We start from the raw sequence: 17874 nt of genomic DNA on the forward strand, positions 1-17874 counted from the left end.
TTTAAAATAGAAGGGAGATCATATTGTAATCTTTAGATGACCTGTTCTCCACCTGCTTCTGATATCATTTTATAACTCACATATTAGAGATATTTCTAAAGGTATAAAAACAAACTTGTGACATTCCATTTGGCAACCTGATGATTTATTTTCTTCATTAAGTATTTAAATACCTTGTTTGTATTGAGCACTATACTCGGTCCTAGTGACAAAGCGTATGTACTTCAGAGAACTGCTCTTAGGAAGCTTCCTGTCTGGTGAGAAAGACAATTGAAAAATAAAATTAAAATGATGTGTAAAATGTGCAAAAATGTAATCATATAATGCATTGAGATAGAATAAATAAAAGGAATAATTGTCTCTGTTTAGGAAATCACTTATAAGAGCAAATTTAGGAATTTAGGTTTTAAAGATGATTAGGAACTTACCAGGTCAGTGAGGAAGGAAAGGCATTATATGGGGATGTAATAATATAAAATAGCAAGGTAAATTTGTGAAATTCTAGTCGTTTGGTGTCCACATAGACTATGTGTAGAGATGTTATGAGAGACTTAAGTTACCAATAAGGGCCCAATCAAAGTGAGCTTTGGACTTGATCCTTTTGTTATTAGAAAGCTACTGAAAAACCCTACGTTTGGAATAATTTGACTAGATTACAGAGATAGCTCTCATTTTAAGGAATAGTGTGAAACTAATTGGTGACATATATGTTATATAATGAGGTTTGAACTATGTTGATAGTAGAAGGAATAAAGGATGGGAAAGATAAGGAAAAAGACATTTTACAGGTAGGTTGCATAGGAGAAATGAAGGAGGGGAAGGAGACATGTTTTTCTGTGGCCTGCAGGTTAGTGATATTACAGATATTTAAGGGAACAAATAAAGAAGGAGCAACAGGTTTTAGGAGAAGTATGACTTCAGGTTTAGATGATGATTTTTGAGAAGGCTGTGTACATCTAGAGGTGAGGAATAAGGAGATTTCTGTTTGAGTTAGGAGTACGCAGGTATAAGGTTTCTACTGGAGATGGTAATGTGGGATTTGTTGTTTTATGTGTTTTAATAAATGCTACAGACTAAAGAATTCCAACAAATCAATCATAAAAAGGCAAATAATAGAAAAAATGGGCAAAAAGCTTTAATAGATACTTTAGAAAATATATCCAAGTAACCAGTAAGCATATGAAAATGGAGCTTGACTTCATTAGACATCATAGAAAAGCAAAGTGAAACCACAATGACATACTTCTCTTTAGAATGCCTAAAATGAAAAACAAAAAAAGAAAGAAAGAAAAAGATGTTAGCAGGTGATGGTAAGATTGTGAAACAATTAGAACATTCACTAGCTGTGGAAATACTGGTATATATTGGTACAGCCATTTTGGAAAACTCTTTGGTATCTTTTCAAGTTGAACAAATGAACAGATTCAGTAATGGGAATCCAGCTGTGGGTGTGTGTGTATGTGTGTATGTGTGTGTGTGTGTGTGTGAGAGAGAGAGAGACAGAGGGAAAGAGAGAGAGAGAAAGGAAGAGAGGAAAGAGAGGAGAGAGACAGGTGAATATTGATATGTAGAGTTTGCTGATACTCCCACCATGCTCAGTTTCAAGCCCCCAATGGTTTAAAAAACCAACTTGCAAAATTCTTCAGTGTTTAACAATCAATATGTCAGCTGTAGCCAGACAAAATAATTCCACTTTTAGATATAGCCAACAGAAATATATCTATCTATTACAATAGATAAATTGTGGTATATTCATATAATAAAACACAACAATGGGAGGAATAGAATATTTAGACTGTAATTACACTTAATAACCATAATGGATGTAACAAACACAGTTGAAACCAGGCACAGAAGAATATATACTATTCAATTTGTATAAAATTCAAAACAAAAAACTAATCTAGGGTTTAGAATTTAGGGTAATTATTATCCTTATAAGGAGTTGTGACAGAGAGAAGACACAACAGACCTTTGAGCTTTGTATCGTTTTGTTTAGCTTTTACGTTCTGTTTCTTGATCTGGGTGTTACTGACTTGAGTGTATTTACCTTGTGAAATTCATTGAGCTATTAACTTATGATTTATATACTGTTTTGAAAGTATGTTTTATGTCAAAAATGCTTACAGAGGGCAAAAATCCTTATGGGCAGAGATGAGATTATCTGGGATGTATATATACAGTGAGAAGAGAACAGTGACAAAATGCTGGGGAATGCAAGAAACCATGCACATGTTCCTATTTATTTCCCCATATTCCTCAGGTTTCCTATGAAAGTATTGCAGAAGGCAAGAATAATGCTGAGAATGAAATCTCTATTAGAGAGTAGGATTGCTTCTGTAGCATTCCTGCATAGAGACTGTTTCCAAGGGGACATTGGACTGAATTTATTCTTGGAGTTGGAGGAAGATGAGCTTCTATCATGAGAAAGACTTTCCAGGAGGCAGGAGATGGTGCTAAACACAGAATAGCAACATTTTTGTAAACGTTCCCAGTGTATTGGATCCCAGTAATGTACTGTAACTACATCATCATCTCTCAGTGATAGACTGAAATGGTATACTTTGTGAATTATTTGGTTTGGGAAGGAGGGGAAAGGGAAAGATTTCCATACCCACTTTCTCCTCAGAGTGCTTTTAAGAAGTGGGGAAATAGGAGAGGAGTCAAGATGGTAAGGAGTAGCAGGCTGAGAGGGCATCAGGATGCAGGAGTTCAGTTAGATAGTTATCAAACCATTCCGAACACCTACAAATCCAACAAGAGATTGAAGAGAAGATTCTAGATTGAAGCAGCAATTCTAGAATCAGAAAATCGACCACTTTCTGAAAGGTAGGACTTGCAGAGGAGTGAATGCGAAGTGATGGGAAGATAGACCTTGGGGGGAGAGGCCAGCTTCCAGCAGGCAGCGGAGCAGCAGAGCACAAAATCAGAACTTTTAAAAGTCTGCTCCACTGAAGGACATCACTCCAGAGGCTAAGCGGGGGTGGAGCTCTTGCGACAACAGCCTGGTCTCAGGCCCCATGGGGTCACAGAAGGATCAGGGGTGTCTTGAGTGTAGCAAAGCTCACACGTATTAGAGCGGGGAAGCCGGCTACAGAGACAGAGCTGAGGATTGAGCTCTCAGCTTGGGACAGCTCAGTATTACCTTAAACTGTGACCCATGGCACAGTCGGCCACTGCTTTTTGAGCAGCGACCCCACAAGTGGCAGATCCAGGGAGACTCACCTTCCTTCTCTAAAGGCAGGAATCTGCTGGGTTTGAAGACTCCAAATGGGACTGTGTGCCTAGACAGAAATGCTCAGGCACAGGCCGGGTGAGCTCGAAGCGTGGCTGGAGACCAGGGAGATGAGAGTGATTGAGTGTTTTTCTCCAAGGGCGCACTGAGGAGTGGGGCGCCCAGCTCTCGGCTTCTCTGGGCCGGAGATTGGGAGGCCACCATTTTCATTCCCATCCTCCAGAGCTCTATGGAAAGTGTTCAGGGAACAAAATCTCCCAAGAGCAAACCTGAGCAGATTACTTAGCCCAACCCCTGGCAAGAGCAGTGCAGTTCTGCCTCTGGCAAACACTTGAGAAGCACTATGACAGGCCCCTCCCCCAGAAGATCAGCAAGAACATTCAGCCAAGATCAAACTTACTGATCAAGGAGAACAGTGGAATTCCAGAGGAGGGGAAAGCAAAGCACGGAATTCATGGCTTTCTCCCCATGATTCTTTAGTCTTGCAAAGTTAGTTAATTGTTTTTATTTTATTTTTTTCTTATTCTATTTTTTTAAACTTTTACTTTTTCCTCTTTTAATGTTTTTTAACTAGTTTATCTTAACAATACCTTTCTTATTAAAAAAAATCTTTTTGAACCTTCATTATTCCAGTCATATTTTATCCTTCATTGTATCTAACTTTATTTTTTGTATACATATAGGGTTTTTTCTTCTAAACAATTTTGGGATACCACTTCTTCTAATAGATCAATATACCCAAAATCTAGCACAGGGCTTTAGTCTCCAGCCTGAGCAAATTCTCTCCACTTTCTTTTTCCAACCAACTTATCAACTCTTTTTTAGAATTTTTAAAAAAAATTTTCATCTTTACAGTCCTATTCCATTCCTTCATTGTGTTTACATGTGTGTGTGTGTGTGTGTGTTGTATGTGTGTGTGTGTGTGTGTTGTATGTGTGTGTTTCTTTCATTAAAATTTTGGGAGGTAGTTTCTTCTAAGAGACCAAAATATACCCCAAATCAAGTAGGTAGTTCTGTTCTATTCACCAGTCTTAAATATATGTATTTTTTTTAATTAAAAAAATTTTTTTTTGAACTTCTTTTTACCCCCTTTCTTCTCTCCCCATGATTTGGGGTCTCTATTGATTTGATTAATGCACATTTTTCACGGGTCTTTGCCACCCTTTTAGTATTTTATTCTCTTGTTCACATATTCTTATCTGGATAAAATGACAAGGTGGAAAAACTCAACTTAAAAAAAAAAAAAAAAGAACAAGAGGCAGTACCAAAAGCTAGGGACCTAATCAGTATGGACATTAGTAATATGTCAGATCTAGAGTTCAGAATGATGATTCTCAAGGTGCTAGCTAGGCTTGAAAAAGGCATGGAAGATAATAGAGAAACCGTGTCTGGTGAAATAAAAGCCCTTTCTGGAGAAATAAAAGAACTAAAATCTAACCAAGGTGAAATAAAAAAGCTGTTAATGAGGTCCAATAAAAAATGGAGGCTCTTACTACTAGGATAAATCAGGCAGAAGAGAGAATTAGTGATATAGAAGACCAATGGCGGAGAATAAAGAAGCTGAGCAAAAGAGAGACAAACAACTACTGGACCACAAGGGGAGAATTTGAGAGGTAAATGATACCATAAGACAAAACAATATTAGAATAATTAGGATTCCAGAAGAAGAAGTAAGAGAGAGGGGGGCAGAAGGTATATTGGAGTTAATTATTGTAAAGAATTTCTCTAATACGGCAAAGGAAACAAGCATCAAAGTCCAGGAGGTACAGAGAACCCCCCCTCAAAATCAATAAAAGTAGGTCCACACCCCATCAACTAATAGTAAAACTTACAAGTCTTAGTGACAAAGAGAAAACCCTGAAAGTAGCCCGGCACAAGAAGTCTGTGATATACAATGGTAAAAATATTAGATTTGCAGCGGACTTATCCACAGAGACCTGGCAGGCCAGAAAGAACTGGCATGATATATTCAGAGCACTAAGTGAGAAAAACATACAGCCAAGAATACTATATCCAGCTAGGCTATTTATTATTGGAAATAGAAGGAGAGATAAAAAGCTTCCAGGACAAAAAAAAACTGAAAGAATTTGTAAACACAAGCCAGCTCTACAGGAAATTTTGAAAGAGGTGCTCTAAACAGAGAGAGACTAAAAGTAGTAGATCGGAAAGGAACAGAGACAACATCCAGTAACAGTCACCTTACGGGCAATCTCTCAGATATCTCTCAGTAGTTCCCCTGAATGTAAATGGGCTAAATGCCCCAATCAAAAGACACAGGGTATCAGAGTGGATAAAATACCAAAACCCATCAGTATGCTGTCTACAAGAAACTCATTTTAGACCCAAAGACACCTCTAGATTTAAAGTGAGAGGGTGGAAAACAATTTACCATGTTAATGGACATCAAAAGAAAGCTGGGGTGGCAATCCTTATTTCAGGTCATTTAGATTTTAAGCCCAAGACTATAATAAGAGATGAAGAAGGACACTATATCATACTCAAAGGGTCTGTCCAACAAGAAGATCTAACAATTTTATATATCTATGCCCTAACATGGGAGCAGCCAACTATATAAACCAGTGAATAGCAAAATCAAACAAACACTTCAACAATAATACAATAATAGGGGACTTTACAGCCCCCTCCCTGAAATGGACAGATCATCCAAACAAAGGATCAACGAGGAAATAAAGGCCTTAAATGACACACTGGACCATATGGACATCACAGATATATTCAGAACATTCCATCCCAAAGCAGCAGAATACACATTCTTCTCTAGTGCACATGGAACATTTTTCAGAATAGATCACATCCTGGGTCACAAATCAGGTCTCAACCAGTACCAAAAGATTGGGATCATTCCCTGCATATTTTCAAACCACAATTCTCTGAAGCTAGAATTTCCTCACAAGAGGAAATTTGGAAAGAACCCAAATACATGGGGGCTAAAGAGCATCCTGCTAAAGAATGAATGGGTCAACTAGGAAATGAAAGAAGAATTGAAAAAATTCATGGAAACAAATGATAGTGAAAACACAATGGTTCAAAATCTGTGGGACACAGCAAAGGCAGTCCTGAGAGGAAAATGTTTAGCAATGCAAGCCTTTCTGAAGAAACAAGAAAGGTCTCAGATACACAACCTTACCCTACACCTAAAGGAGCTGGAGAAAGAACAGCAAGGAAAGCCTAAACCCAACAGAAGAAGAGAAATAATGAAGATCAGAGCAGAAATCAATGAAATAGAAACCCCCAAAAAACCCAATAGAACAAATCAATGAAACTAGGAGATGGTTCTTTGAAAGAATTAATAAGCCCTTGGCCAGACTTACCAAAAAGGAAAGAGAAAGGACCCAAATAAATAAAATCATGAATGAAAGAGGAGAGATTACAACCAACTCCGAAGAAATACAATTATAGGAACATATTATGAGGAACTATACACCAGCAAATTTGACAATCTGGAAGAAATGGATGCATTCCTAGAAACATATAAACTACCACAACTGAACCAGGATGGAATAGAAACCCTGGAGAGACCCATAACCAGGAAGGAGATTGAAGCAGTCATCAAAAATCTCCCAACAAACATGAGCCCAGTGCCAGATGGCTTACCAGGGGAATTCTACCAAGCATTTAAAGAAGAATTAATTCCTATTCTTCTGAAACTGTTCCAAAAAATAGAAATGGAAGGAAAACTTCCAAACTCATTTTATGAGGCCAGCATTACCTTGATCCCAAAACCGGACAAAGACCCCATCAAAAAAGAGAATTACAGACCAGTATCCTTGATGAACATAGTTGCGAAAATTCTCACCAAAATACTAGCCAATAGGATCCAACAGTACATTAAAAGGATTATTCATCACGACCAAGTGGGATTTATTCCAGGGCTGCAAGGTTGGTTCAACATCCTGCAAATCAATCAATGTGATACAATACATTAATAAGAGAAAGAACAAGAACTGATACTCTCAATAGATGCTGAAAAACCATTTGACAAAGTATAGCATCTTTCTTGATCAAAACTCTGCAAAGTGTAGGGATAGAGGGTACATACCTCAATATCATCAAAGCCATCTACGAAAAACCCACCGCAAATATCATTCTCAATGGAGAAAACTGAGAGCTTTTCTGCTAAGGTCAAGAACATGGCAAGGATGTCCACTATCACCACTTCTATTCAGCATAGCACTAGAAGTCCTAGTCTCTGCAATGAGACAACAAAAAGAAATTAAAGGCATCCAAATCAGCAAAGAAGAAGTCAAACTATCACTCTTCGCATATGATATGATACTATATGTGGAAACCCCAAAGGACTCCCTCCAAGCTGCTAGAACTTGTACAGGAATTCAGTTAAGTGTCAGGATATAAAATCAATGCACAGAAATCAGTTGCATTTTTATACACCAACAAGAAAACAGAAGAAAGAGAAATTAAGGAGTTAATCCCATTTACAGTTGCACCCAAAACCATAAGATACCTAGGAATAAAGCTAACTAAAGAGGCAAAGAATCTGTACTCAGAAAACTATAAAGTACTCATGAAAGAAATTGAGAAAGACACAAAGAAATGGAAAAATATTCCATGCTCATGGATTGGAAGAACAAATATTGTGAAAATGCCTATGCTACCTAAAGCAATCTACACATTTAATGCCATCCCTATCAAAATGCCATCCATTTTTTTCAAAGAAATGGAATAAATAATCCTAAAATTTATATGGATCCAGAAAAGACCTCAAATAGCTAGAGGAATGTTGAAAAAGAAAGCCAAAGTTGGTGGTATCACAATTCCAGACTTCAAGCTCTATTGCAAAGCTGTCATCATCGAGGCAGTATGGTACTGGAGCAAAAAGAGATACATAGATCAATGGAACAGAATAGAGAGCCCAGAAATAGGTCCTCAACTCTATGGTCAACTACTCTTTCACAAAGCAGGAAAGAATGTCCAATGGGAAATAGACTGTCTCTTTAACAAATGGTGATGGGAAAATTGGACAGCCACATGCAGATTCAAAATGGATGGAAAGACCTCAGTGTGAGACAGGAATTGATCAAAATCCTTGAGGAGAACACAGGCAGCAACCTCTTTGATCTCAGCCGCAACAACTTCTTCCTGGAAACATCACCAAAGTCAAGGGAATCAAGAGCAAAAATGAACTATTGGGACTTCATTAAGATAAAAAGATTCTGCACAGCAAAGGAAACAGTCAACAAAACCAAAAAAGACAACTGACAGAATGGGAGAAGATATTCACAAATGACCTATCAGATAAAGGACTAGTATCCCAAATCTATAAAGAGCTTACCAAACTCAACACCCAAAGAACAAATAATCCAATCAAGAAATGAGCAGAAGAAATGAACAGACATTTCTGCAAAGAAGACATTTAAATGGCCAACAGACACATGAAAAAGTGCTCCACATCACTCAGCGTCAGGAAAATACAAATCAAAACTACAATGAGATACCACCTCATGCCAGTCAGAATGGCTAAAATTAACAAGTCAGGAAAGGACAGATGCTGGTGAGGATGCGGAGAAAGGGGAACCCTCCTACACTGTTGGTGGGAATGCAAGTTGGTGTAGCCACTCTAGATAACAGCATGGAGGTTCCTCAAAAAGTTGAAAATAGAACTATCCTATGACCCAGCAATTGTATTACTGGGTATTTACCCTAAAAATACAAATGTAGTGATCCGAAGGGGCACGTGCACCCCAATGTTTATATCAGCAATGTCCACAATAGCCCAACTATGGAAAGAACCTAAATGTCCATCAACAGATGAATGGATAAAGAAGATGTGTTACATATATACAATGGAATACTATGCAACCATCAAAAGAAATGAAATCTTGCCATTTGTGACGACGTGGATGGAAATAGATGGTATTATGCCCAGTGAAGTAAGTCAATCACAGAACGACAATTATCATATGATCTCCCTGATATGAGGAATTTGAGAGGCAAATTGGTGGGTAGGGAAGGAAAAAACTAAACAAGATGGGATGGGGAGGGAGCAAAACCATAAGAAATCTTAATCCCAGAAAACAAATTGAGGGTTTCTGAAGGGGAGGAGGGTTAGAGAGGGTGGTTGGGTTATGGATGTTGGGGAAGGTATGTGCTCTGGTGAGTACTGTGAAGTGTGTAAACCTGGCAATTCACAGGCCTATACCCAGGGGCTAATAATACATTATATGTTAATAAAAAGATAAAAATTAAAAAAAAATGTGGGGAAGTAGTCTCAATTAAATATAATATTAGAAAACTGTTCACTTTGACTATTGCATATTTTTCTGTTTTCCAGAAATGGCTGGAAATCTTTTGAAGACATCATCTTTGACTGTAAGGAAAAAATTACTGCATCAGATGGGAGTATCACTTTATAATACATCTCATGGGTTCCATGAGGAAGAATTAAAAAAAAAACTTGAGCAGTTTCCTGGTGGATCCGTTGACCTTCAGAAGGAAGACAGTGGCATTGGCATTCTTACTCTGAATAATCCAAGTAAAATGAATGCCTTCTCAGGTATAGAGATTTTTCTTTTGCTAAAGAATGACACTAAATCTAAGCTGCTATCACATGATTTTTGTCTCTACTCTGGTGACAGAATTCTTCAAAGTTGTGATACTGTTACAATATGCATACTCACACTCAATACCCAAAACTGTCACTTGAACCAGGAACATTTTTTACTAATTGTATTTTAATTTTTTTTAAAAAATCCATTAATGTGGATGTTGATAGAAAGGAAACTTGCAAATTAATCTTGATTATTTTTTCCATTGACTTTTACTGACTAGGTAATGACTTCATTTGTTTATGTTTAGCTAATGTCCCTGGGAGACGAGGGGAAGGAGCTTTCAAAGATTTTTGAAAACAGAAGAGAGAAACCTTTAAATGAAAAAAGAAATTAGTTAAAATGTTTTTTCTGTGACTTGAAATAAGACTGTCATTTTAACCATGTAATTCCAATAATCAGTGAAAACACTGTCCTTGCCTATGTGTTTCCTCATTCCTGACGCTTAGATACTGGTAAATACCTTCTATTTGCTAGGTAGCATTCTTGGGCATGCATGAATTTCATATTTAAGGGACCCAAACGTCCAGGACATGTGGTACTTTGTAAGTTAACACCAAAGTTCAAATTTGAATTACACTACTAAGTTATGACAGAGCTCATGAGTAACACTGCTGACTGTCTAGCACTCCTACTTTTTTCAAGGTGATTTTGGCAGTTTCTGTTTGTCAGTGATGTACCTCATGGGTGGTTGATAATATTATGCAAGCGCTAATGAGTAACCTTGCTGACTACCCAGTTAGGATGACTTTGACAATTTCTATTTTTCAGTTATGCACTCATAATCATGGGGGGTAAATTATATACTGTAGTATTTGAAATACTGGGCTTAAAAATGTCTCAATAAAAAATTTTCATACCTATAGGCAAAAGTCAATAGACTGTAAACTTTGTAAATGATCAGTGGTGGGTCTTTAAAACAAAAGATGACTTTTCTTCCTTTCAGCATAATTCAGAGATCTCTTTCTCTCTCTCTATTAGTGTTATGCAATAGAAGTATAATGCAAACACAGGGGCACCTGGGTGGCTCAGTGGGTTAAAGCCTCTGCCTTCGGCTCAGGTCATGATCTCAAGGTCCTGGGATTGAGCCCCACATCGGGCTCTCTGTTCAGCGGGGAGTCTGCTTCGCCCCCTCTCTCTCTGCCCGCTTCTCTGCCTACTTGTGATCTCTGTCTGTCAAATAAATAAAATCTTAAAAAAAAAAAGAAGTATAATGCGAACATAAATGTGATCCACATATGTAAAATAAATTTCTAGTAGCCATATTTTTAAAAAGTAAAATAAAAAAAGGAAACAGGAGAAATTAATTTTAATATACTTTAAGCCAGTATATTATAAAATATTTCTTTTGCTAAAGAATAACACTACATCTAAGCTGCTATAGAGAATAAAACCCAATTTTAATATTAGCTTAGGGTAAGTAAAATTAGAAAGGTAAGACTGCTCTCAAAAATTAGACTAGAATAATAGTTTTAATTTACTGAGTAGCTATAAATAATTTATATTAGTAAGTGGCATTCAAATGTTACTAAATATTAATTTCATGGCTAATATTTAAACCAAATATGAACAGCGATGCTTTGATTTGGGTTATGGTGTTTGATTGAGTTAGCTGGGAGAAAATGAGTGAGCTGGCAACCCCACGGCCCTGGTTTGAAAATTACCCAACCAGGTACTCCATTAAGGTTCCTTCCAACTTTTATGCTTAGTTTACAAAGTTTAAAAAGATGAGTTAAAGATTAAGTACTGGTACATATATCTCATACTCAAAACCAACATTACTTTTTTAGAAGCTTAACTATTAGGGATGATTGAAGAACCATATTTACTTATATCGATTTATTCTTAGCCTAAATGTGCGGTGGTTTTTGTTTTGTTTTGTTTGTTTGTTTGTTTGTTTTTGTAAAGAGCTACTAGACTGTATAAATCTTTGAAGAGCAAGAACTATATTTCTAAAACATCCAGGACATCCTTGGGTAGGGCTACTATTTTAATTAGGTCATAATTAGCCATTAGAAAGGATAGCTGCATTAGTTACTTGTGAATCGATAGCATTAACATTATTGTAGAACCACTTCGTTATTGGCTACTTCAGGAAATGGCAAAAAGAATAATAGTTCTTGATATCATGGGATTTATATTCCAAAGTAGTGTACATAGTTTAATGGGGCTTATATAGTAAGTTTTGGAACCTTGTGGTACAGATTTATTTTCAGGTTTTAATCCTCTGTCATGATCTTTATATTGGCTTCTAAAGCATTTTCTTAAGCAGAGGAAAGAGTAAACTTAATCATTGATAGCATTATGAACTTTGTGAACTTGGAAGATCACCATGTATAAGAATTAGAGTCCCTGCTATTTCCATTTTAAATTTGTCCATTATAAAGAAACTCCAGAAGAATTTTGGGATGATACTAAGGTAAAAATTTAATCTGTAAATCATAGAATTGGTAGTTGGTAGGTATCTTATTAGCGGCCTATAATGTACTTTTCATAGCATGCCTTGGGTTAGAGCGTAGTTTGTCAACTCTGGAACAAGATGATATGTACTGTCCCTTACCTAACATCCTTTTATAATAGTTCTTATTTGAGTAGAGTAGGAATCTTATCTTTGTTTTATGTACCATATACCCAATAGATTGTTAATATCTCAGTCTTCTGGGGCAGACCTATATCTGAGCTAGGAATATAGGCATCACTCTTGTTATGAGCTTGTTTATTTTATAATTCTTGTTGAGCTTGTTAACTAAGATAATGTATACTACTGTGAAGTCAGGTCTATATTTGGCTTTTACCTAAGAAATAATTTTTTCTTACCACCATACCCTTTCTTCATTCTAATTTTCCTATTCCTAGGACATGTATGATGTATACTTATTTTCTGCCTAACCATGTATTTGTGTGATTTCTTAATTATGACAGTGAGAAAGAGAGAGAGGTTACTAACATATTGTAAACTTGAAAGTAGGGACTGTCAAGGATACCTCTTTAGTGTACACCCCATGGTACCACCACAATAGACATTTGAGAGACATTCAGTTTATATTTGTAAAATGTAGGATCCAAGAGTCCTATCTGACTCCTGATAGTTTCTAAATTATTTATCTTTTTCCAGTATCTTATGTGCTTTGATTCCCCCTCATCTCTCTGGCAGGTGTTATGATGCTACAACTTCTGGAAAGAGTGATTGAATTGGAAAATTGGACAGAGGGGAAAGGTCTCATTGTCCGTGGGGCAGGAAATACTTTCTCCTCAGGATCTGATTTGAATGCTGTGAAAGCATTAGCAACTCCAGAGGCAAGTATTTATATAAATTATGCACTAGATTCCATATGTTTATCAGATATCTGTGACTGAGATATTTATATTTTACATATGGTTAATATGATCGCTACTCTTTTAAGAGCTTTCCGAGGATCAGAGGTTTTGGTTTTCTTCTCAAAGATGAGGTTGCAAATACTTTGAAATAGTGGGGGCGGGGGGAGGGGAGGAGGGACAAAAAGATTAGCAATCACTAAAGCCCATTAAAACCAGCAAGAGTTTGAATTCTTTTAAGTGGAAGACCCTTAGCATCTCGTGATGAGGAATTTTATATGAGGTACATATATAAAGTACCCAGCAAAGCTTTGGCACATAGTAGGCTTCAGCAAATGGTAACAGTTAAAACATTTGCTTCTGAATTATCTTGAAAGAAAAGGAATCCTAATTATCTTCCATTATTAGTTGTCTTCCATTATCCTCCAAGGAACCTAGGAACTTCCGCCCATATACCCAAGGCAAATAAAGAAGGGAAGAAAAAGGAAAAAAATTAGAAGTATTCATAGCCATTTAATTATTGGTGTGGGATGTATGTATGTAATAAGGTTTAAATGGTACTCCATAAGTCATACTGACCTATATAGTATATAATCTGTATTTACATAAAATTGTGAGGAAAGCGCTCTCTTTTGGTAATTTTGATAGACTTGGATTTGAACTCTGGTTTCAATGCCTTCTGGGTAAGTGATTGGGCAAACCACTTAATCTTTCTAAGTCTTATTTTCCTAATCTAGAAATGAGAATTTTGTATTTCATAGAGCTATTGTGAGGATTATAGCTATTTACAATGCTATAATGTATATAAAATGCATACTAGGATAGTGTCTGAAAAAGTTAGCTCTTATTTTTCTTTCAAAGATATAAGTATTAATAAACATTATCCAGAAGATGATCCATTGTAGCACCACTAGACTTAAAATTTGCTCTGTGTTCAAATGATTAGAGCATTAAGCTGCAGATTTGACTGTATGGATTTTTGCCCAAGGTCATCTCAGAATTAGCTATATGACCTGCAAGTTATTTGATTATAACTTTTCATCTCTGGAATGATTGAATTCCTAGGTACCTTACTTTGTTCATAAAAGATACTGGATAGATATAATGAGATTATTACAATATTATTGCTATTATAATATGATTATTATATGAGATTATTTTGGGTCTGATGTAAGTCCGGTAGGAAAATACCCTAAAAAAGTGAATGGTTATTTTGCTTTCTTTTAGTTAAAAGGTTGTTTCTGTCTCTTTAGATCGTATGGCAGGTAGAATCATACTGATTTCTATATGCCTGTGAAAGAACCATGAATGTGTGTAAAACTGAGATTTAAAATGGCCTCAGGACTTTTGAGCTTCACACATCTGTATGAGTTGCAGCTGTATGTATCAATGCATTTGCCCCACACAGCTGAGGTATTCTGAGACTCTTAAATTGAGTTATGAACAGCCTTTCTCTAAGTGAAGCTTTTCTTTATCTAATACACTTACTCTTTGTTATTGCAGATGTATCACTAGCATTTGCTTATATGGTGAATTTGCTTTTCTGAGGATGATGAGATAATTAGAATAGATGATTCTAGTTAATTGGATTACAGTCCCTTCTGATTATAATAAGATATTTGAAAGTGATTATTAAATGGCTTTTTTTGAAAAAGATAATTATGTTGGGCACCTGGGTGGCTCAGTGGGTTAAAGACTCCGCCTTCGGCTCAGGTCATGATCCCAGGGTCCTGGGATTGAGTCCTGCATCGGGCTCTCTTCTCAGCAGGGAGCCTGCTTCTCTGTCTCTGCCTGCCTCTCTGCCTACTTGTGATCTCCATCTGTCAAATAAATTAAAAAAAAAAAAAAGAATTATGTTGATGTTTTTGCCAGTGTATTTTTTCAAAGTTTAAAAAATACTTTATTAGTGAAAATTACCCAATATAAATAGAAGTAAATACAGTGAAACCCTGATGGACTCATAATAGCATTAGTAACCATCAAAATTTTATTATATTTATCAGTCTACTTTTTAAAATGTAGCTGGTATCTTAAGAAGTTGGTTTCATTTTGTTATTTTTTGTTTTATGAGTAGAATAAAGAGCTTCAACTGTCCCTATTAGGCAATTAATCCTTGGTTGAAAAAAATTGAGGCAAGGATATGGATTAGCCCTGGAAAGTTATGGGACAAAGAAAAGAATAAAATAGAAAAAAAAATCTAATGATTAACCCAATTATAAGAGTTGGATTTGATGCTACAGATGTTTTGTAGACTATCAGAAGTCTTTTTTCAGAAGGCAAAAATCATCAAAATCCAATTATAATCTTCAAGATAAGTGAAAACAAACATTCTGCAGTGAATGGGTGTAATTCCTCGAGGAAAAGTCTGGCGTTTTAGAAACCTTTAGACTCTTAATCTAGAGCTTAAAGGTAGTATTTTTCCTTGGCTCCCTGACCTTTCAGTTACTTTTCTGCCAACTGTTGGCCCTTATTTCTCTGTTGCTTAAATTTCTACAGTGACCTCAAATTAAGTGCTCATCTGACTTCTTTGCTTTTGCTACTACTGTTGTACAGTTTTATTTTAGCCTCATTAATTTATAGACAAATTATTCTAATTTTCTCTAAGCCCTCCCATGTATTTTGAGGAAATTCATAAATCCATACACAGGCACTTAGGGAAAAAAGAGAAAGGCTCATTTATGGTTCTGAGATAAGTAAGATACTTTTATAGGCTGAGCATTTTTCCAGTCAGGATAAATCTGGCTCAGAGTAAATAATAATAAATAATAATAGCTCCTTTTGACACTTGGGCTGAGCATTGTGCTTCCTATCTTTGTCATACAAATAAGAGCTGGAGGAATAGGTTTGGGCCTCAGGGTATCATTTAGCTGGATGAAAATATCACTGTCTGAGCAGTTCTTAAAACCTTTTTTTTGTTACTTTCCAGCTCCCAGCCTTCTTTCATCAGAGCAGATCTAGCTTTTCATTGCTTCCTTTTTTTCAACTTATTCTATCATAAGCTGGGTTTTATCTCTCATTGGCTTATTTTCTTCCTACAGCCCAGGAAAGGGCCCGAGCATTTAACCATTTTTGGCCCAGTAGCTTTGGGGGACAAATCTGATCTTTTTTCTTCCTAGGTCATGTCTGCTAGTACAGTGTAATCTCTACTTTATGAAACATTTAAAGCCAAAGCATATTCACTGTCTGATTGCCAGTGCTATTACTGATATTAATAATAGCATTATTAATAATATTAGTGCTAGATAATATTTATGATAGATAATAGATAATATTAGTGCTAGATAACACTTCTTGTTCTATTACTATATATCAGACACTAAGTTCTTTACATGTCAGATTTATTTAATCATTACTAACTACCCTAAGGAGATAGGTACTATTATTATAGGTGAGGAGACTAAAGCACAGAGTGGTTAGGTATCATGCTGAAAGCCAAACTAGTTAGTAAGTAGTAGAGCCCAGATTCAACCTAGGCATTTTAGCTTTAGAGTCTGTATTGTTAACAAATTTTTCTGTACTGCTTTTAAACATTTTTAGCATAACATCTTTTGAATGAGATTTTTTTTTTTCCTTTCTCTCTTTTTTTTGAGGATTTTATTTGTCAGGGAGAGTGAGCACAAGCAGAGAGAGAAGTAGGTTCCCTGCTGAGCATGGAGCCTGATGCGGAACTCATCCCAGGACCCTGGGATCATAACCTGAGCTGAAGGCAGACACTTAACCAACTGAGCCACCCAGGCACCCTTGGATAACAATTATAAGAGTATACAGTCTAATACCTGCTTCACTTTCATTTCTACCAATTCTAGATGCTTCTGCCAGAATTTTAAGTACTCTAAATCTAGTATAATAGAAAATAGGCCTATTAAAGTTAATTTATTGAGATAATTTAACAGGCTTTATTGTACAGATTTTTAAAAAAATTTTATTTATTTATTTTAGAGAAAGAGTGCGAGCATGAGCAGGGGGAGAGGCAGAGGGAGAGGATAGAGAGAATCTTTTTTCTTTTTTAATTTTTATTTTTTAAATTTTTCCAGTGTTCCAAGATTTATTGTTTATGCACCACACTAGTACTCCATGCGATAAGTGCCCTCCTTAATATCCACCACCAGGTTCACCGGTCACCCCCAACCCCCTCGCTTCCAAAACCCTCAGTTTGTTTCTCAGAGTCCACAGTCTCTCATGGTTTGTCTCTCCCTCTGATTTACCCCAATTCATTTTTCCTTTCCTTCTCCTAATGTCCTGCATGTTATTCCTTATCTCCACAAGTAAGCGAAGCCATATGATAATTGACTTTCTCTGCTTGACTTATTTCACTCAGCATAAGAGGAGAGAGAGAATCTTAAGTGGATACTTTGCTGAGCTCAGAGCCTGCTACAAGGCTCTATTTCAACACCCATGAGATCATGACCTGAGCCAAAATCACACAAGTTGGATGTTCAACTGACCGAGCCACCCAGGCACCCCTATTGCACAGATTTATTTTTTTTTTAAGATTTTATTTATTTATTTGACAGAGAGAGAGAGAGAGCACAAGCAGAGGGAGAGGGAGAAACTCCTCGATGAGCAGGGAGCCTGATGCCAGGGCTCGATCCCAGAACCCCAGGATCATGACCCAAGCTGAAGGCAGATGCCCAACTAAGCCACTGAGGTGCCCCTCTACTCTTTAGATTTTTTTTTTTTTAAAGATTTTATTTATTTATTTGACAGACAGAGATCACAAGTAGGCAGAGAAGCAGGCAG

At 36.5% G+C, this 17874-nt stretch overlaps 1 protein-coding gene across 5 annotated transcripts in view; it reads left to right on the forward strand.

Annotated features, from left to right (window-relative positions):
- ECHDC1 (ethylmalonyl-CoA decarboxylase 1) overlaps positions 1–17874 on the forward strand; it is a 67803-nt gene that overhangs the window by 11754 nt on the left and 38175 nt on the right. For 3 of the 5 annotated variants that reach the window (XM_032339587.1, XM_032339589.1, XM_032339588.1), the window contains exons 2-3: positions 9546–9767; positions 12974–13116. In XM_032339587.1, coding sequence (XP_032195478.1) covers positions 9548–9767; positions 12974–13116 — 363 coding nt within the window. In that variant the 5' untranslated portion in view covers positions 9546–9547. The remainder of the gene's footprint in view (positions 1–9545; positions 9768–12973; positions 13117–17874) is intronic. The other 2 variants (XM_032339590.1, XM_032339586.1) reach the window with 1 other exon arrangement.

Source organism: Mustela erminea, chromosome 4, assembly GCF_009829155.1.
Source record: "Mustela erminea isolate mMusErm1 chromosome 4, mMusErm1.Pri, whole genome shotgun sequence".
NCBI classification, from domain to species: Eukaryota; Metazoa; Chordata; class Mammalia; order Carnivora; family Mustelidae; genus Mustela; species Mustela erminea.